At 55.1% G+C, this 20,285-nt stretch overlaps 2 protein-coding genes across 6 annotated transcripts in view; one reads left to right on the top strand and one right to left on the bottom strand.

The window, feature by feature from the left end:
* Positions 1-375: 375 nt before the first annotated feature.
* On the top strand, positions 376-18,990 carry HK3 (hexokinase 3). 2 transcript variants are annotated; one of them, XM_077937455.1, is made up of 19 exons: positions 376-641; positions 3,876-3,997; positions 8,575-8,737; positions 8,934-9,088; positions 9,182-9,301; positions 9,393-9,488; positions 10,357-10,456; positions 10,537-10,720; positions 11,222-11,377; positions 11,521-11,754; positions 12,462-12,757; positions 12,861-12,997; positions 13,077-13,196; positions 15,832-15,927; positions 16,097-16,196; positions 17,672-17,855; positions 17,956-18,111; positions 18,268-18,501; positions 18,586-18,990. In XM_077937455.1, exons 1-19 carry the CDS (start codon positions 635-637, stop codon positions 18,728-18,730), a joined length of 2,805 nt encoding a protein of 934 aa, XP_077793581.1. In that variant the 5' UTR covers positions 376-634; the 3' UTR covers positions 18,731-18,990. The 2 variants fall into 2 exon arrangements, with proteins under 2 accessions (XP_077793581.1, XP_001086179.2); XM_001086179.5 differs by lacking the exon at positions 376-641 and adding an exon at positions 661-787.
* Positions 18,907-20,285, bottom strand: part of UNC5A (unc-5 netrin receptor A) — a 72,790-nt gene continuing 71,411 nt past the window's right edge. For all 4 annotated transcript variants that reach the window (XM_077937458.1, XM_028849932.2, XM_077937459.1 and 1 more), the window contains one exon: positions 18,907-20,086. In XM_077937458.1, the coding sequence (XP_077793584.1) occupies positions 19,921-20,086 (166 nt within the window). In that variant the 3' untranslated portion in view covers positions 18,907-19,920. The remainder of the gene's footprint in view (positions 20,087-20,285) is intronic.

Here is a 20,285-nt window from a genome sequence, read left to right as displayed (position 1 = left end):
CAGAGAAACAGTTTGTTGGCCAATAGCTCCACAGCAGCCTAACACTCCCCTTCTCCTTCCAGTAAAGAAGACCTACCGTGTGAACCTACTCTCCCTGCTCAGCCTACAGACTAAAGTCTAGACTCTGCAGTCTGCCTGTCACCTCCTCTCCCACCATATATCCCCGCTTCGGTGTATCCTCTTCAGGCGCCTGGAGCTGCACCTCATTCCATGAAGGCATCTGTATGTGTGTGTGATTTGTGGTTGTGTACGTGCTCTCCACTTGGTCAAGGACCACTTTTGTCATCATACTGCTGTTCTTTCTTCAAGGCTCAGCTTCTTCAGCTAGCCCTGCCCACTTTCTGCAGAGTCAGCCCCTTCCTCTTGTGCTCCCACATTGCCTCTTGCTCAAAAGTACTTACCATAACCTTCCCAGGCCCAGCTCCTTCCAGGGGCGAGCCGCCACCTCAAAACTCAGTTTATTTGCAAAATAAATAGCCCTCAGCATTGTAGAGGGAATGGCCCAAAACCTTAGACCCAGTTCAAGGCTCCACTTTGCGGTGATCATCTTGCTCAAGTTTTCACCACAGCCTTGCCTAGCCTGGGCTACTCTTAGGGCAGGCCTGGAAGGAAGTGCAGCTTCCTGAATTAGCTGATGTTTGGTAAGTGGTGGTGGAGGAAAAGGGTGGGGCTTGAGGATATTATAACTCAGGTCACCCCTGAGTGTCACTTTTGGTCATTGGGGTGCCTCATATTGCCAGACAAGAGCTCAGACCTGAGGAGAGTGGCCAGCTTCTGTGTGTCCCAGGTAAGTGCCTCGGTCTGATTACTGCCTGCTCCTTCCGCACCATCTTGTCCTCATCCCTCCTGTTTGGCGCACGCCAGGGGAAGTGGACACTGGAAAGATTAAGCCAGCTGGTTCTCTTGCTTTGTTTTTGAGACGGGTTCTCTCTCTCTGTCACCCAGACTGGAGTGCAGTGGCACAATCGGCTCACTGCAGCCTCAATCTCCTGGGCTCAAGTGATCCTCCCACCTCAGCCTCTGGAGTACCTGAGACTACAGGCACACATGACCACACCCAGCTAATTTTTGTTATTTTTTTTTTGTAGCGATGACATTTTGCCATGTTGCCCAGGCTAGTCTCAAATTCCTGGGCTCAAGCAATCTGCCCGCCTAAGCCTCCCGAAGTGCTGGGATTACAGGTGCAAGCCACCACACCCAACCTGCCAGCTGGTTCTTGATGGCAGCTCCCAACATCAGCAGAGGTCCCTGGGGTACTTTTCAGGAGGAAAACTCACTTCACGTAGCCCATTCAGCTAAGGGAAGCCAAAGGGCCCTTAGTCAAACAGACCCTGGGCTCTGTGGATACTGCAGTGAAGGAGACTTGACCCTCCCTACAGGGAATCTCAGATGGAAGAGACAGAGCTGAATACCTTTACCTAGCATATAAATATTAGGGCTACTTGGGGATTACGTCACAGATTTTGTCATGTAAAAATGCTGAATAAATATCGAATGGATGAGGGAATGAATGAGTGAGTGAATGAATAAATGAACTAGCTGGGCCTTGAAAGGAGGCCACGTGTGTAGCCCTTGGTCCTTTTCAAAGGTAATTGCCCCAGTTACCTCATTTTATCCTTGAAATAGACCTGTAGCATAGAACAAGCATTCCACACCCCTATTTAGCAGATTCAGAAACTCAGCATAGGTATGTAAGGTTTCGGGGAGATTTATCAGAAGCTGATTTGTTGCTTTATTAAATAAGAAAAAACTACCCACTCCCCTTCCTTCCAATTTTAGAAAGGCACATTAGCACATACCTATACCAGACCCCGTGCCAGCCATGAGTGCAGAGGTGATCAAGTTGGGTGAGGTAAAGAGGTGAAGAAACTAGAAGCAGAGGTATCAGTTAGGAGGCCGTTGTAATAATCAGGCTGGAGGATGGTCTGGTGCAGTGGCTGTGGGAATGGGGAGGAGGGGATGCCCAGGAGAGCTCTTAGAGAGCCTGAGATCCAATTACATAGAGGAGGTGAGGGTCAGGGATGCATGCAGGCAACCCAAATGGCCGTGTGAGTGAGCACACTTCGATGTCTCCAGTCAAGGTGGAGAACAGAAGAGCTTTGTGGGGGAAAGGTGATGGAAAAATGAGTATGGCTTTGTTGAATTTGAGGAGCTTCTCCACCATCCAGATAGTGATGTCTTACAGACCATTGGGACTTAGGATTTGGCTGAGGCCAAAGGTAGATTTGGGAGCCCTGAAACAGCTATTAATGAAACCTTGGGAATGGGTGAGATAAAGGGAGTGTGGGGGAAGGGCACGACCAGAAACTTGGGAACCCCATTGTCTGAAGGAAGAGAAATTACTGATGAAGACTATGAGAGACTCAGGAAGGAGACCTAGGAGAGACTGGCTGTGAAAGCTAAGGGCAGGGAGAATTCTGTAGCAAAGAGAATGACTAGTGGCTTTGCATGTGAGAGAGGGCAGTAAAGGTGGGGGCTGAGGAAAAGGCTTGGGATTGGGCAGTTAGGAGGTCACGAGTGACCATGTGGAGAGGGCAAATTAGTGAGTGTAATGGGAGTAGGCGAGGAGGGGAGTGCAGGGGTGGGAAGGTACTGTGTTTCCAGAAGTTCTGCTATTGCAGGGAAGAGAGGTAAAGTGACTCAGTGGACAGATGTCTCTTCCCATACTGGACCCTCTACTGTGTTTCCCTTTTCCCCACCCCTAAAGAGCACCTGACTCACTGAAGGCTCCCTTGGGACTACGGGAACAGCAACACCACCTCCAGCTCGGATGAGCGAAGTATGACATTTCTACAGTTCTTTACAGTGTGCAAAGGACCACTCACTCCTTTAATCCTCCCAAGAACTTAGCTTTCCATGTTAGAAGAGGAAATGGAGACTCACAGAGTTTCAGTTCAGATTCAGCTACATAAATCTGAATGCACATCTGAGCAAGTTCCTTTGCTCTCATGATCTCATGTGCCCCACACAGCCCTTTAATACATGTTGGTCCCATTTCACAGATGAAAAGCCTCAAGGCTGAGAGATGCGGTGAAGCTGCCTTGTGGAGAGCAGGATCCCCACCTCTGAGCACAGGGCTCTTTCTGCTCTGCATTACTGCACTGTTAAAACCCCCCTGGTTTATGTTGCACATCACATCTCATAAAGCATTTCCCCAGGTGTTAACTCTATTTAGCGCTCACAACAACCTTGTGAGGGTAGATACTATTTCCTCCTGTTTTACGGATGGAAGCTGAAATTCAAAGAAGTCATAAATGACTTGCCCAAGGTCACATCACTTGTGAAACCCCTTTCTGAAGCACAGATCCACCCCTGTCCATGACCCCTGTTGCCTTCAGGAGGAAATTCACACGCCTTAGCCTGGCACAACGGCTGTCCCTAGTCCAGCCTGCCTGCCTCTCTGGCAGGTCTTTGCTCCCTTCTTTGTTCCAAGCCTCTAGCATGTCCCTGACCTCCCAACCACAGCAGCATGTCCATCTATTACATGTGGCCATCTCACCCACTGCCTGTGCTAATCATACTGTGATTGTTGATGAGACTGAGGTCCCTGAGGGCAGGGCCTAGGTCTGCTTCATCTGTACCACAACGTCCAGCATAGCAGGCATCAGGAACTGGTGAATGTCAATGAATGACAGAATTAATGAACAGCATTTGGACTGAAATCAGCCTTTCCAGTGTTCTCTCGTTTCACATGCTTGTGAAAAACAAGGGCCTTCTGGCTGACTGCTATAGGATCTTTGATGGTCGCAGGTTCTAGATTCTGCTCCCAGCTTCCTTCCTGGACCCCTTCAGAAGGAAGGAAGCTGGTCTGGGTTACAGACTCCTAGGGCCTGTAGAGTAAATGGTTGACCCAGGTTATCCCTTTTCTACTGTAGGTGGCCAGCCTCCACTGTGGAAGCTCATGGACTCCGTTGGATCTGCAGGGTTGCGACAGGGGGAAGAAGCCCTGAGTTACCCTGAGGAGGGCTTGCCCGGGCCCTCAGACAGCTCAGAGCTGGTAAGTTCAGCACTGGGTTCCTGTTTCATGCTTGTTCAAGGCCATCAAGAGCTGCGTGACTGAAGCTGCCATGGGGCCCTGGGCTCTCACCCATGCAGCCCCTTTCCACCAAGCTTTCAATATCTGAGCTGGAAATGATCTCTTTTCAGGCTCCAAAACAACTGCAAGGTTGGGATGATCATCTTACAGGTGATGAAAAGGGACATAGAGAAGTGATATGACTTGAGTTTAAGACATGACAGGAGCTCGAGCTGAGGTGTTTCAACTCCAAACATACCACTTTTGCCACCTTGCCACACAGGTGCTGCTCCCTCCCCAAGTGGGTTGACACAGTCTAGAGTGGACCTTCCCAGGATTATCTGGTCAAAAGCTGTGTTCTTGAGACCTTTCCCGCCTCTCCAGTTCCTCTTGCATGTTTCCCTCAATGTAGCCACTATAATCAGGCACACAGATGATTTTAGTGCCAAACTCATGCCTGAGGCTTGCTCAGAAGTGAGTTTCTCCTTTTTCTGTCATCTTGACCAAGATTTAGAAGTTGTCTCATACCACACCCTTGAGCAGGAAACTCTTTTGTAAGCCATTTCTTATCTCTTAGTCTCTGTTTCCTCATCAGGAAAATGGAGGAAAATAAAATCTAATACTCCCCACCCCGGAAGGCTAATGGAGATAAAGGACTTGCCTATGGCTGGACACGGTGGCTCACGCCTGTAATCTCAGCACTTTGGGAGGCCAAGGCGAGTGGATCACCTGAGGTTCAAGAGTTCAAGACCAGTCTGGTCAACATGGTGAAACCCCGTCTCTACTAAAAATACAAAATTAGCTAGGCATAGTGGTGCATGCTTGTAATCCCAGCTACTCAGGAGGCTGAGGCAGGAGAATCGCTTGAACCTGGGAGGCAGAGGTTGCAGTGAGCTGAGATTGTGGCACTGCACTCCAGCCTGGGCAACAAGAGCAAAACTCCATCTAAAAAAAAAAAAAAAAAAGGCCAGGCTCGGTGGCTCACGCCGGTAATCCCAGCATTTTGGGAGGCCGAGGCAGGCAGATCACAAGGTCAGGAGATCGAGACCATCCTGGCTAACACGGTGAAACCCCATCTCTACTAAAAAATACAAAAAATTAGCTGGGTGTGGTGGCGGGTGCCTGTAGTCCCAGCTACTCGGGAGGCTGAGGCAGGAGAATGGTGTGAACCCAGGAGGCGGAGCTTGCAGTGAGCCACGATTGTGCCACTGCACTCCAGCCTGGGCAACAGAGCAAGATTCTGTCTAAAAATAAATGAATGAATGAATGAATAAATAAGTAAATAAATAAATAAATAAATAAACAAACAGGACTTGCATAGAGGAGGTGCCCACTAAAGGGTTCTTGAGTCATTGTCTGTGGTTTCTTTAGTTTTCTGGCATGTTCTGACATCCACTTGACTAGGCTTGTTGCCCAGATTGTGGGGGTGTTACCCCTCGCTTCATTTCATGCTCCCACTTCCCCCTTGTCCAACCAGTGCCCCAGACCCTGCTGCAGACAGTTCTTCTGTGCCCAACCCACAGCCGTGCCTCAGGAATGAGAGCAGTAGCTGGGCCCCAGTGCCTGCTCAGCCAGGACTGGCTCTAGGGCCTGCTGTCATCTCCTCCCTCACTTCTCACCCCTCCCTGCTGACACTCCTGTGCAGGCCCACGTTTGCCCTGCTGGCTCCATCACATACACCTGCGGTTGAAAGAATTCCCTTTGGCTTTGGGAGACTTCACAGGGACACCAAATTTCCCATGGTCCTGGACTCCCAACTCAGCACCATAGGCCTTACCCTGTGCTCCCCTTGCTATGACCTTAGGTTGAAAAAAGGTTAGTTAACCACGTGTGGTCAGTTCCCAGCCCCATCTCAGAGGCCCTTCCCGACCCCTTCCCCTAGGCTTCTCTTTGTCATCAGAGAGGTATGGAGTCAGGCTCTCCAGGCCAGGTGTGCTTTGTGCTCTGAGGACAGGGAGCCTGTGCTTCGCTGAGCATCTCCCTATGTGTGGCGCTGTTCCTCCACCTCCGGTTTTCTGTCTTCTCCATCCTCATGGCACCTCTGGGAAGTGGGTACTATTGTTCCTGTTAGATAGAGGGGTCACTTGCTCAGAGAGGTGAGATGATGGGCCCAGGCCAGCAACACAGCAAGTTGGTGACAAGAGCCAGAGTTGAAACCACACTGGACTTCACACGCTCTCTACTGCCTTTCTCCTTGCTCTTCTGGCAGAGGTCTCTCCCCGCTCTTCCTGGGGTGTCGGAGGTGGCTCCAATACCTTCTCTTGGCTTGTGTGTGCCTCGCCGGGATCTGCCAGGGAAGTCCTCCTGTCTTTCTTGCAGTTCTGCTGTCTTCTAGTCTCTCCTCCTGAACATCTCAATGTGCCCAAGAGGAAAAGGAAGAAAAACAATTTGCCCAAGCCATTGACTTCTCCATGACTCTATTGTTTCCATGAAGCAATACTAAAACGCCCCTCCCATCCCAGCAGCACTTGGCACTTCCACATACATTACAGCCTTTAATTCTCATGCCACCACAACCATCCAATCAACAAATCCTGCTCCCAGCTGGTGCTCCTCGTGGCCCTGAGATGTAGCCTTGAGCAAGACATAGTCCCTGGCACTGGCTGACTTCCAAGTACTATTATTTTCTCAGTTTTGCACGAAGAGGTGACGGAGGCTCAGAGAGAGTGGGACTTTCCCAGGACCACAGAGCCAGAAAAAGGGAGTGCGAGGACCCAGGTGTAAGTTTTCTCAAGCCAGATCGTCTGGGGTTTCTTTCCAGCAACTTTCATCGGCCTTGGGTTCTTTTCAAGGGAACTTTCTAGGTTTTATAAAGCTTCACGTTGACGTGGAAACATCTCTGCAGTCAGACAGATATGGGTTCAGATTCTCCCCTGCCTCTTCACAGCTGCTGGGCCAGGCAGCTGACTTGCCCTCTTGGAGCCTCTGTTTCCATGTTTCTAACACTTGGGTGGCTGGGGCTCAGAGGGGCAAGGCTGAGACCCCGCCTGTCCTGCAGCTCTTTGACTTTGCTGCCCACTGCCTGAGTTCCTGGATGCACAGCCTGTGAGCAAACAGGGTCTGTAGCTTTGCTTCAGCTTCTCTTTCCCTTGTCACCAGACTGGCCTGGTCAGGGTGAGGTAGAGTGGGCATGGGCACCCCTAGCATGCATGGCTGTTGGAAGCATGTGCTGTAAGGTGAACGTGTAAGTGGACATCTGGCACCCCAGTTAGGATGATTTGCCTCCTTAGGGATCTATTTCCCATTCTCTTCCTAAAGCAAGAGGTGGGACTGAGCTGTCCTTATCTCCCTCAAACGGCAGCCTCTCCTCCCAGCCTCTCCTCCCTCCCAGCCTCTCCTCCCTGGAGGGGCCTTATTATCCAGGTGCCTGAGTTGTTATTTCACAGATAAGGGTCCAGTTTGGGGCAATAGGTCATTGAAATAGAACTCTCGTGTGACAGGAAGTGGAGGCTTTGGAAAGTCTGAGCCTGAGGAGGAGGAGGATGGAGTTGCTGGGCTGTGACCCTTCAATGAATCCAGGGAGGCTGTCGGGGCTTCTTTGAAGGATGGGTGAGAGTCGTCTAGGGGAGGGTTTTGCTCACAGGAATGAGGTCCCTGGGGCTCTTAAGCTACTGGGCTTCTGGTGGAGTGAGAGCCTGCGGTGTCCCAGCTTCTGCCTTCCTTGCCTTCTCACCTGCCCCTTCAGACTCTGATCCACCCCCACATCAGTCTTCCCCAAATCCATCCCCTCGCTCTTCCCCTGGATCTTCAAATGGCTTGTTCCCTTCCTTCATTTAGGTCACCTCCTCTGGGAAACCCTCTTGGACTCATATCTAAAAATACCTCTTTCTACCCTGGTCACTCTCTAATTTCTTATCCTGCACCCCACCTTTAATAGCCACCATCACTACTGGAACCAAATTGTATGTTTATATGCTTAATTTCTATCTCCCACCCTGGAATCTAAAGCATTTGTTGCTTCTTGGGTGGTTATGTGTGTGCAGTGCTTAGATTAGAGCTGGGTGCGTGGTGAGGGCTAGAGCAATGTTTCAGGAAGGATGACCGAAGGGATAAAGGACCATCCTCTGCATTGTGCTCTCCAAATGCTTTCGTGCTGGGCCTTTTCAGGCTTCAGAGTCTGAGAGTGGGTTAGGAGAGGGAAACACTTGAAGTTCGTTCGTGCATTTGTTTATTCTCTCGTTCGTTCAACAACAACTCACTGAGAGACTCTTGCTGTGGGTCCTGGGGAACCAGAGAGCAATCATCTGCAGTACGACAGGAAGAAGGTCTTGCCAAACCCTGAATTCAAAGAAGAAGGGGGTAGGGTAGAGGATGCAGGGAGTTGAGAAGGAGCCGTGAGGTAATGGGGCAGGAGGAGGAAGAAGGTGGATTGTCTTTCCAGGACAGAGCCTTCTGAGGAGGCCAGAGCTGGGTGCAGGCTGTTGGCAAGAGAGCCAGGGTGTATGAAGAGCTGAGAAGCGGGCTGGGCTGGGCAGGGCAGGCCTCTGCCTTGGTTGGAGTTGGGGAGTCTGGCTAGCCCAGCAGTGCTCCTTCCCAGATGCTGGCCTGTTTCTCCCCAGGTGCAGGAGTGCCTGCAGCAGTTCAAGGTGACAAGGGCACAGCTACAGCAGATCCAAGCCAGCCTCTTGGGTTCCATGGAGCAGGCGCTGAGGGGACAGGCCAGCCCTGCCCCTGCAGTCCGGATGCTGCCTACATACGTGGGCTCCACCCCACATGGCACTGGTGGGTAGCATAGACTGAGATGCGTGGCCAGGCCTGGAAGAGGGTACTGATCTAGGGGAGGGAAATGTTCCTTATTACTGTCCCCCATCTCTATGGCCCCTTGACCAGACTTTGCAGGCCTTAGGAATTTGGGAGGTGGGCAGAGGGCTCTGGTCGTGCCAGCTGCATGCCTTTCTGTGACCTGCTTGCCCTCTAGAGCAAGGAGACTTCATGGTGCTGGAGCTGGGGGCCACAGGGGCCTCACTGCGTGTTTTGTGGGTGACTCTAACTGGCATTGAGGGGCATAGGGTGGAGCCCAGAAGCCAGGAGTTTGTGATCCCCCAAGAGGTGATGCTGGGTGCTGGCCAGCAGGTAAGCACTCTCTGCCCAGCGTCTGGGGTCTGGGAGCCTGGCTGGGCAGCTGGGGCTCAGAGGGGCAAGGCTGAGCCCCCACCTCTCCTGCAGCTCTTTGACTTTGCTGCCCACTGCCTGTCTGAGTTCCTGGATGCGCAGCCTGTGAGCAAACAGGGTCTGCAACTTGGCTTCAGCTTCTCTTTCCCTTGTCACCAGACGGGCCTGGACAGGGTGAGGTGGAGTGGACATGGGACGCTGGGTCGGGGGGGGCTGCAGCCCCATGAAGGCCATCAGAGGAGTAACTCAGCTTCTCTACCTCCAGAGCACCCTCATTTCCTGGACCAAAGGTTTTAGGTGCAGTGGTGTGGAAGGGCAGGATGTGGTCCAGCTGCTGAGAGACGCCATTCAGAGGCATGGGGTGAGTGGAGGGAGGGGTGATGGGAGGGAGGCCCATGCTGGCCTGGGCCTGGCACACATGTGTGGGGCCTGCGCTTCTGGAAAGCTGCTTTCCTTTTCTCTTCATGTCCTCCATCCAGTTTAACCTCAGGTACATGTTGCTCCCATTCCCATTGTATAAGTTAAAACACACGGAGGCTAAGAAAGGTCAAATAAATGTTCAGGGCCCGGGACAAACAAACATGAACAGACTTTGACCTCCTCCTCAAGGTTTTCACAGTCTAGAGGGGGACACATTCTAATAAAAAATTGTCCGCGTCAAGGAGTAGTGCGTGGACAACTCTGGGAGTACTATAGAGGAAGCACCGGCTCTTCGATCAGGGACTTGAAGGAAGAGTTTGCCTCCTTCAAGTCAGGCTGGGACTGGGGCAGAAGATCTAGTCTCAGAGAAGGCCACACACGAGAGTCTGGATGCTGGAGAAAGGCTGGTTCGTCTGGACTAACCCTCTGTGGCGAGAAGCCAGTGCTGGGAGGAACGGGCTTGGGGAGCCAGGCAGAATGACAGTGAGGCTGGGAAGGTGCAGTGTTCAAGGAGGTGCTCAGTCTCAGGAAACTCATCCTGGTCCTGGGAGATGCTGAGGGTGGACGTCACTGTGACCTGGGGGCCCGAGTTGGGGGTTAGGGAGGAGCTGAGGGTGAGATTGGAGGAAAAGCTCCTATAAAATGGAAGCCCAGAGCGTCTGTGGCACAAATGTGTGTGGCGTGCAGACATATGTTTCCTGGACTCTATGTGTCTCTTCCAAAGCCAGGGCCCCAGCCCTGCCCATCCCTTGGATTCCCTGCTCTGACCACTCAGGCCAGCCTTGACCTCTGCCCTCTCCATCATCCAGGCCTACAACATCGACGTGGTTGCCGTGGTGAACGACACAGTGGGCACCATGATGGGCTGTGAGCTGGGAGCCAGGCCGTGTGAGGTTGGGCTAGTTGTAGGTGAGCCACAGACCATTTGTGATGACGGGTGGAGGGTGTGCTGCCTGGCGAGCAGGTCCTGACAGGTTCGTCTCTGCCAGACACGGGCACCAATGCATGTTACATGGAGGAGGCGCGGCACGTGGCAGTGTTGGATGAAGACCGGGGCCGCGTCTGTGTCAGCGTCGAGTGGGGTTCCTTCAGTGATGTTGGGGCGCTGGGGCCAGTGCTGACCACCTTCGACCACACCCTGGACCATGAGTCCCTGAATCCTGGTGCTCAGAGGTGCCCTGGTGTGGGGCCCTGACCTTTGGTTCCAGGCCCTATCTATGCTCTGCTCCCAACCCCTTCTGTTCCTGTTCTCAGGCCCTTAGGCCCCTCCCTGTCACTCTGAGGGTCTCCAGGGAGCAACCTGGGGCCCTGGCCAGGTTCAAAGAAGGAAGGGCCCAAAGTTCTAGAACCCAGAATTGTCAACCCTTGGTCCTCCCGATTCCTGACTCTGCCCTGCCCTGACAGGTTGGGGGTTGAGGGCTGGAAGTGGCGGAGCAAAGTGCTCTCTGCCGCCTTCTTCCTCTCCCCAAGGCTTCGGAATGTAACCTGTGTCAGAGGGGGCGATGGGGTCTAGGCATACACCCACCTGTCCTCTGGGAGGCCATTCGTTGCTTCTGGAGTCTCCAATTTGGGAGCCCCAAAGAAAAGAATCCTTCTTTGGGAATGCTTGGAGGTAGGACGAGGTGGACTGAGGGCTTAGAAAAGGCTTTGTCCAGCCACCCTTTCCACCTTCAGGTTTGAGAAGATGATTGGAGGCCTGTATCTGGGTGAGTTGGTGCGGCTGGTGCTGGCTCACTTGGCCCAGCGTGGGGTCCTCTTTGGTGGCGGCACCTCCCCTGCCCTGCTGAGTCGAGGCAGCATCCTCCTGGAACACGTGGCTGAGATGGAGGAGTGAGTGGGGGAGATGGTGGCTTACTGGGGGATTCTTGGCTTGGGGTAAGGGGAGGATACTCTGTCCCCAAGGTAGCCATAGGGCTTTAGTGGGATGGGGAGCTTCTGGGCTGAGCTCCAAACCACTTCTCTTTCCTCCCCAGCCCCTCTGCTGGGGCAGCCCGTGTCCGTGCTATCCTGCAGGACTTGGGCCTGAGCCCTGGGGCTTCGGATGTTGAGCTTGTGCAGCACGTGTGCGCGGCCGTATGCACACGGGCTGCCCAGCTCTGTGCTGCCGCCCTGGCCGCTGTTCTCTCCCACCTCCAGCACAGCCGGGAGCAACAAACCCTCCAGGTCGCTGTGGCCACCGGAGGCCGAGTGTGTGAGCGGCACCCCAGGTATTGTGAAAACATGATCCTCGTGATTATGTGGCATGAGCACGTGTGTGTGATACACACCCAGAGGGTCCTCTGGGATCACGTCTGCAAGCCAGTGGACATGAAGGGCACTTAGGCAGAGGGAGGGCCAGACTGAGCTATGGGAGGCCAGAAGACATCCAAGGAGAGAAACAATGCTTCCCTTTGTGTGTGCAAGGGTGGAGGCCATGGGGACATTAGGGCTTATGGTTGGTGCACAGAACAGATTTAGAACTGAAGTGATAGGGGAGGCTGGGTATGGTGGTGCACGCCTGTAATCTCAACACTTTGGGAGGCTGAGGTGGGAGGATCATTTGAGCCTGGGAGTTTGAGGTTTCAGTAAGCCACGATCACTCCATGGCACTCTAGCTTGGGTGACAGAGTGAGACTCGGTATCTAGAACAATTTAAAAAAGAAAAAAGTGATGGGGCCTTGGGCTTCAGGAGGCCCGAGGGGTCCGGGGCCAAGCTGGGCACACCTGTATGTGTCTGGGGATCCAGGGCCAAGCCGGGCGCACCTGTGTGTGTCTGGGGGTCCGGGGCCAAGCCGGGCGCACCTGTGTGTGTCTGGGGGTCCGGGGCCAAGCCGGGCGCACCTGTGTGTGTCTGGGGGTCCGGGGCCAAGCTGGGCGCACCTGTGTGTGTCTGGGGGTCCGGGGCCAAGCCGGGCGCACCTGTGTGTATCCATAGGTTCTGCGGCATCCTGCAGGGGACAGTGATGCTCCTGGCCCCGGAATGCGATGTCTCCTTCATCCCCTCTGCGGATGGTGGTGGCCGGGGAGTGGCGATGGTGACTGCCGTGGCTGCCCGTCTGGCTGCCCACCGGCGCCTGCTGGAGGAGACCCTGGCCCCGTTCCGGTTAAACCACGATCAGCTGGCAGCGGTTCAGGCACAGATGCGGAAGGCCATGGTCAAGGGGCTCCGAGGGGAGGCCTCCTCCCTTCGCATGCTGCCCACTTTTGTCCGGGCCACGCCTGACGGCAGCGGTAAGGACCTGGCCTGAGTGTGGGACCGAAACATGGGGTCACAGTGTGGGCTAGGGCTGGAGCCACAAGCACTATCCTGGCACTGAGGGTCTCTGCCCCACAGAGCGAGGGGATTTCCTGGCCCTGGACCTCGGGGGCACGAACTTCCGTGTCCTCCTGGTACGTGTGACCACAAGTGTGCAGATCACCAGCCAGATCTACTCCATTCCTGAGAGTGTGGCCCAGGGCTCTGGGCAGCAGGTACCCACAGCCTGAACCTTGGTGTCGGAGGTGGGGAAGGGCTGAGCAGTGCCTACGCCTGACCTGTCCTGCCCCACAGCTCTTTGACCACATTGTGGACTGCATCATGGACTTCCAGCAGAAGCAGGGCCTGAGTGGGCAGAGCCTCCCACTGGGTTTTACCTTCTCCTTCCCATGTAGGCAGCTTGGCCTGGACCAGGTGAGGGAGGGCCAAGAGAAGTGATTCCCAAGGGCCTCCTGCCCACATACCCTTCATGGAGTGGGCAGGGGGCAGGGGAAAAGGCTGGCTGGTGGTGGGGGCTGGGGTTGGTGGTGGTGGCAGCACTGCTGGGCTGGCCTTGCACACAGCCTCAGTTTCCCCAGACAGGGTAGGCCCAGGGTCAGGGTCTGAAGCATTTGGGAGCAGGTCAGGCCTAGACTGGGGTTGATCAGAGGACAGAGCATCCATTCTAGCTATAGCACTGGTGTGTGGGCCTCAGGGTTCTGCGGGAACCAGCGTTTGTTCCTGTCTCTAGCAGGGGCTTGAGGTTGCTTGGGGTTTTTTTGGTCTCTCTCCTCCTCCTTTCTTCGTTTGTTTCCTTCTCAGTGCCTGGCTCGGTGGTGGGTGCATGACTAGGGTGGCAGAGGGCCAGGCATAGGCCGAGACACACATCCCTACTCAGCACACACTTTAGCTTGTCCTTACACAAGGATGAAGGACTTGTCAATGTGCACACCTGAAGCCTGTCACAGAAACAATACCTCCCGGGCCTGGAGTGCAATGGCATGATCTTGGCTCACTCACTGCAGCTTCCACCTCCTGTGTTCAAGCGATCCTCCTGCCTCAGCCTCCCAAGTAGCTGGGACTACAGGCACATGCCAACATGCCCGGCTAATTTTTAGTAGAGACGGGGTTTCACCATGTTGGCCAGGCTGATCTAGAAATCTTGACCTCAGGTGATCCGCTCACCTCAGCCTCCCAAAGTGTTGGGATTACAGGCGTGAGCCGCCGCGCTGCACCTGCTGTGCAACTCTGTACTCTGCTTTCTTTTACACGGTGATTCTCTGGATGGTGCAGTGGGCCAGTCTTGCTGCTTGGCTGCTCTGCTCCAGGCTAAGCCTGCTCAGTCCTTTAGATTATTCCTTGTAAGATGTGAGAAGCAGGTGAGGCTCCATGTGCAAATCGGGGGTGGGGGTGGGGGCAAGAAATATAGTCTTATTAATTTTCTGTAACTGAACTTAATTTCTGTGCTGAAGGCCGGGCGTGGTGGCTCAGGTCTCCAGCACTTTGGGAGGCTGAGACGTGTGGATCACGAGGTCAGGAGTTCAAGACCAGCTTGGCCAAGATGCTGAAACGCCATCTCTACTAAAAATACAAAAATTAGCTGGGTGTGGCAGTGAGCGCCTGTAATTCCAGCTACTTGGGAGGCTGGGGCAGGAGAATCACTTCAACCCGGGTGGCAGAGCTTGCAGTGAGCTGAGATTGTGCCATTGCACTCCAGCCTGGGCGACAGAGCAAGACTCCGTCTAAAATAAAAACAAATGTTGGGCCCACATTCTTCTCAGGGGTGAAAACTTGACCCGTGTGGGGATTGCCTTCCCCAGGAGCCCCCTTGGCTCTGCAGCAGCCTTTGCTGTGCAGAATTTGCAGGGATGTAGGGACACAGGGAGGTGCCCCGGGCCCTGCTCTCTGGGCACTTCCCTCTGCCACGTTCTCTCTTGAGTCTCGACACCTTCCTGGGCATTACCTGGGGAAGGAGGGCAGGGGCCTCTTCTGTTCTCAGATTTCTCAGATCCCTTCTGAGCAGGAGTTCAGCCCAGCGGGGAGGGCATAGGACACCTGTCTCAGGAAGCCATCAGCAACCTGGCTCTGACGTCCCCCTTTGCCTACCCTTCTGCATTCTAGGGGTAGCAGCCCACACAGGGGCTATTACTCATCATCTGGTCTCTCTCAAACGGCTTCTTTCTCTCAAACATTCTTTCTCTCATTCTATCACATTCTCTGCTTTCTGTTTTTGAGACAATGAGCCTATAACAATTTAAAAAAAGGAATAAAAGGACATATTATTGGAGGAAAATGTTGGTTACTATTTCTAAAATCTTCTGCCCCAAGGATTTCCTGACCTACCCTCCATGCTCCTCCTCTGAGCAAAGCAGTAATTTTCTCCCAACAGCTGTAGACTAATTCCTGCTCCCCCTGCCCCCTCCCTCACAGGACGCACACTCAGAAAACAGCACTCCTTTCCAGGTACCGTCGAGCCCCGTGTCACTAAGTTCTAAGTCCCTTTTCTCACAATCCAGGAACTCTGCCTTCAGCCTGCCCAGGGCCTAGGTTCTGGCTTTTCCATTCCTCCTCCCCTTGTGTTTGGAACACTCGAGTGACTCACCCATTGACACAGCTCTATCCTTGAAGCTGAGAATTCCTTCCTCTCGAGTAACTTGGAGTTCTTTCTGAAAGGGTGGGATCTGCTGTCATCTGGGCCTCTGAGCCTTCTCTGTCCTCCTGTTTCACACACAGCACTCACTTTACCAGCTCTGTTCATTCCTAACCCAATTACAAAGGGCCATTCCTTCTGGGCAAACGTCTTAAAATGGCCAGACCCTCTGACCGTCTGGAACTAATAATGGAAAATGTAGGTTAGATGGTTATTAATAGGTTTTTGAACACCGAAAGCCTCCTGGGGAGTAGGGAGCGGGCAGAGGGCAAGGCCTTCAACCATACAGCAAAGTAGGCAAGGAATTGTGCTTGGGGAGGGTGGAAATCTTAGGTTTGTGATGGATGCAGGCTTTGCGGAGGCAGAGTGAGCCTGAAGGGGCCTCCAGCTTCCCGCCACTTCCTCTTGTTCTCACCCCAGGGCATCCTCCTGAACTGGACCAAGGGTTTTAATGCATCAGACTGTGAGGGCCAAGATGTCGTGAATCTGTTGCGGGAAGCCATCGCACGCAGACAGGTAGGAGCCTGTTCTAGGGGTGCTTTGGGGCTGTGGCAGCCCTTGAGGGGAGCAAAGAGTCTCCTGGTTTCTGAGCGGGGAGCCCTCTGCGGTAGAGACCTCTGGGTCCGGTGCTGGTTGCTGTGACGACCGCGTTGCCCAGCAACTAGCAGCATCCTTTTGTGTGCAGGCAGTGGAGCTGAATGTGGTTGCCATTGTCAATGACACGGTGGGGACCATGATGTCCTGTGGCTATGAGGACCCCCGTTGCGAGATAGGCCTCATTGTCGGTGAGGAGGGCCCTGCCCTTTCATGCCCCTACTGCTTGGCAATTTGCTGCCTTCTGTGGATTCCTCCGCTTGGATGTTTCCTTGGCATTGGGGATGTAGGATTGCTCTGGTCTGACCCAGTGGGGCTCTGGAACAATCTCGGGCTGGCAGTCTGGAGCTTGGGTGTTTAGTCCAGCTCAGTGACTGACTCATGGTCATTTAGGCTCTCTGAACTTCAGTTTGCCATCTGATAAATGAATCTGAGCTTTGGAGTTGTACAGATTTGGGTGGAAATACTAGCTTTGTGTTTCCACCTGTGTGACCTTGGGCAAGTCACCAGAGCCTCAGTTTCCTCATCTCTAAGACAGAGATAAGAATAACAATGCCTGTCTCAAGGCATCATGAGGATGAAATGGGAGGGGACAAAATATAGCATGGTCCCTGGCTCACAGCACACACCTGGTGTTTGGAGCTGGGCGGGGGCAGGGAAGCAATGAGCAGTGAAGGTCCTTGAGACAGTCCAAGATTCCATCCTTACTGAGCTCCTGCCCTGTGTCCACAGGGGACTGACTGGACAGAGGAACAGGAAGACACATAAAACAAGAGGCAATTTCTGCCTTCTCAGAGCTGACCACTCAGCAAGGGTTAAGCCCAGAACAACACGCGGTGGTCAGAGTGACTCGATTCTACACGTGGGCAGCAGCGCACAGTTAGGCACTTAGGAGAGGCATGCCCAGTTTGCTGTGGGCATAAACAGCTGGACAGAGGAACTCCAGGTGGGGCCAGCAAGGAGCCCACCTGCCCGGAGCTGAAGCTGTGTCAGGGAGAGGAGGGAGACGCCCTCATTCAGGGTGCGCCCTCTGCCCGGAATGCCTTTTCCTTTCTGTGCTTCTTGGGTTCGGTCACTTCCTCTCTGTTGCTTTCCTGACCCTGTTGGCAGAGACTTGCCCCGTGGTCTGGGCTCCCACGATGCTCTCCTTGGTGCTTTCACAGGGACACAGAGGCTCCATCAGAGCTGGCTATTCGTTGCCTGACCTCTGGCCAGACTGTGGGGCTCCTCATCTCTGATTTCTCTGTGTCCCCTGTTCCTGGTCCAGCACCTCTTAGTTGGAATAAGGGCCTGGCAGGCCAGTCCAGGGAGCTTCGGCCTCTCAACCGCAGAGAGCTGGGGACGAGGACGGGGGATGTCACATGTCTCCCAGGGGAATGACAGGACAGCTGGGCATTGTAGGAGCACTTGGGGGTGGCATGGTGGATGCACTGATGGTGATGTTGGTGGGAAAGGCAGTGAAGGTCCCCAGGGCTTGGAACTGGCAGGGTCTGCACGAGGGATGTCTGGGAGGAAGGAGGACCAGGACTAGGGACAGGCTGTGAGCATGAGGAGACGGAGAGGTAGAGAGAATGAGCCCGAATGTTGCCATCTCAGTATAGGAAGTGCTCAGAGGGTCCTTGTCCGCATCAATAAGTAGCTTCCACGTTATCTGGCCTCTCTGCAGGAACCGGCACCAATGCCTGCTACATGGAGGAGCTCAGGAATGTGGCGGGCGTGCCTGGGGACTCAGGCCGCATGTGCATCAACATGGAGTGGGGTGCCTTTGGGGACGATGGCTCTCTGGCTATGCTCAGCACCTGCTTTGATGCAAGTGTGGACCAGGCGTCCATCAACCCCGGCAAGCAGAGGTGTGGGCTGGGCCCAGGCAGTGGTGGCTGGTCGTGACCGGTGCTGGGGACTGTGGCCGGGGGGGCCTTCTGCCCTGTGAGCACACACACGTTCGTGCAGGTTTGAAAAGATGATCAGCGGCATGTACCTGGGGGAGATCGTCCGCCACGTCCTTTTACATTTAACCAGCCTTGGCGTTCTCTTCCGGGGCCAGCAGACCCAGCGCCTTCAGACCAGGGACATCTTCAAGACCAAGTTCCTCTCTGAGATCGAAAGGTGCCTGAGGCCTACACTGCCTCCCCTACTTCAGGGAGTATTTCTGTCCACTGTGGGGGATTGCTGGCCATGGGTGGTGGCGAGGTCCGCTCTGGAGGATGACGTGGGAGAAGTCATGACCCGCCTCTCTGTGCTCTCTTCCTTCCTGGCCCCCAGCGACAGCCTGGCCCTGCGGCAGGTCCGAGCCATCCTAGAGGATCTGGGGCTGCCCCTGACCTCAGATGATGCCCTGATGGTGCTAGAGGTGTGCCAGGCCGTGTCCCAGCGGGCTGCCCAGCTCTGTGGGGCGGGTGTAGCTGCTGTGGTGGAGAAGATCCGGGAGAACCGGGGCCTGGAAGAGCTGGCAGTGTCTGTGGGGGTGGATGGAACGCTCTACAAGCTGCACCCGCAGTGAGTCTGGGTGTGCGGGCTGGGGAGGGAGGTGTGGCTAGGTGGGGCTGGTGGCCTGAGCTCACCTCAGTCCTCCTCTCACAGCTTCTCCAGCCTGGTGGCAGCCACGGTGCGGGAGCTGGCCCCTCGCTGTGTGGTCACGTTCCTGCAGTCAGAGGATGGGTCCGGCAAAGGTGCAGCCCTGGTCACCGCTGTTGCCTGCCGTCTTGCACAGTTGACTCGTGTCTGAGGAAATCTCCAGGCTGAGGAGGCTCCACCGCAGCCTTGCTGGACCTGGGTCGGGGTCTGCCTGTTTCCCAGCCAGGCCCAGCCACCCAGGATTCCCGGGACATCCCATGTGTGACCCCTCTGCGGCCATTTGGCCTTTCTCCCTGGCTTTCCCCGAGAGAAGTAGCACTCAGGTTAGCAATATATATATATAATTTATTTACATTCACGTCCAATAAAATCCCTATGCGCCCCGGCGGCCGGGCAAGGCTGTGTACATAAGGCCAAGTGTAAGTGCGTGAATGCACTTAAGACAAAGTCAGGACACGAGCTTCACATGACAGGCCCCGCGTGGGGCACCAGCCAGCCCTGGGGACGGGCACACCACGCCACACACACTCGCCACTGTACAGCCCGGGACTCCCATTGCATATTCACAGGCCCCGCCGGGCAGGGCACCTCGAGGCTGGGGGAGGGGCAGGGGCAGGGAGGAGCCGTGGGGTGTCCCTGGGTGGGTGGAGAGAGGGCAGCACGTGAGAGGCAAATATGCACCGACACTGGGCATGAGACGTGAGCAGCCTCAGGTGTACAGCATGAGATGTGTGTGGTGGGGGGTGTCTGCATGACCCGGGAGGGGGGTGTGTGTGAGATGAGCACACGAGGCATGTGTGGCACGTACTCGTGTGGTGGTCATGTGCCTGAATCCAGAGGCTAACCCCTGTCCGGCTGTGGCCCTCGGTCCTGCAGGCTTGGAGCAGGGCCCCTCAGACGTGCCCCTACCCAGCAGGCACAGAAATGTTTGCATAAGGTCCAGCTCAGGCAGGAGCTCCGGGGTCCTGGCCCAGGCCCAGTGTGTGCGTGCATGGCCGTGTGTATGCGGGGCCCCTGGAGAGGGACGGGAGGAGAGGTAGCATCACACGCACATACACACACACACAGATGGGCTGGGCCTGGCTCAGGCTCCAGGCACTGTCCATCCTGGGCCCTGGGGCCGAGTGTGAGCAGGTGGCAGTGCCAGCCTGGCTAGGCAGGCCATGGAGAGGTGGGAGTTCGGGCAGGGTCTGAAGGACCAGCATTAAGGGACAACTTTGGCCGGGAGGGGGCCTGTCCGAGCAGCTCTCCCCGGGGTGGGGAAGGGCCCCTGTCCGGCTTCTGCCTGTCCTTGGTGGGTGCCAAAGCTGGTGAGAGTGTAGGCGTTGGGCCTGGCCGGCCTCAGCACTCGGCCTCCGACACTGTGAAGAGGCCAGCGTCTGGCTGGCCCAGTCCGGCTACTGCTGCAGCCAGCTGGCTGAGGTTGCCGTTGGGGAAGTGCCGCGCCTCCCACAGGTTGAGGATCATGGCTGTGGGGCTGGGCTTGGAGGCAAAGAAGCTGAGATGGCTGTGGAGGGGAAGGGGCCGTCAGCAGCCTGGCCTGGCCCCAGCCGACACCTCCTGGCCCCCTGGCCCACCCCAGTGCAGGGCCTCTTCCAAGCCAAACACAATGAGTGCCCTGGCCACTAGTAGATACGGCACAGGCCCCACAGGGCCTCCTGTCCACGCCACCCCCCACCTAGGCAGGACTGTCGGTGGCCTGCGCA

This window comes from Macaca mulatta, chromosome 6 (genome assembly GCF_049350105.2).
Source record: "Macaca mulatta isolate MMU2019108-1 chromosome 6, T2T-MMU8v2.0, whole genome shotgun sequence".
NCBI lineage: Eukaryota > Metazoa > Chordata > Mammalia > Primates > Cercopithecidae > Macaca > Macaca mulatta.
Note: the sequence above shows the minus strand (reverse complement) of the source record. Positions and strands in the feature narration are given on the sequence as shown.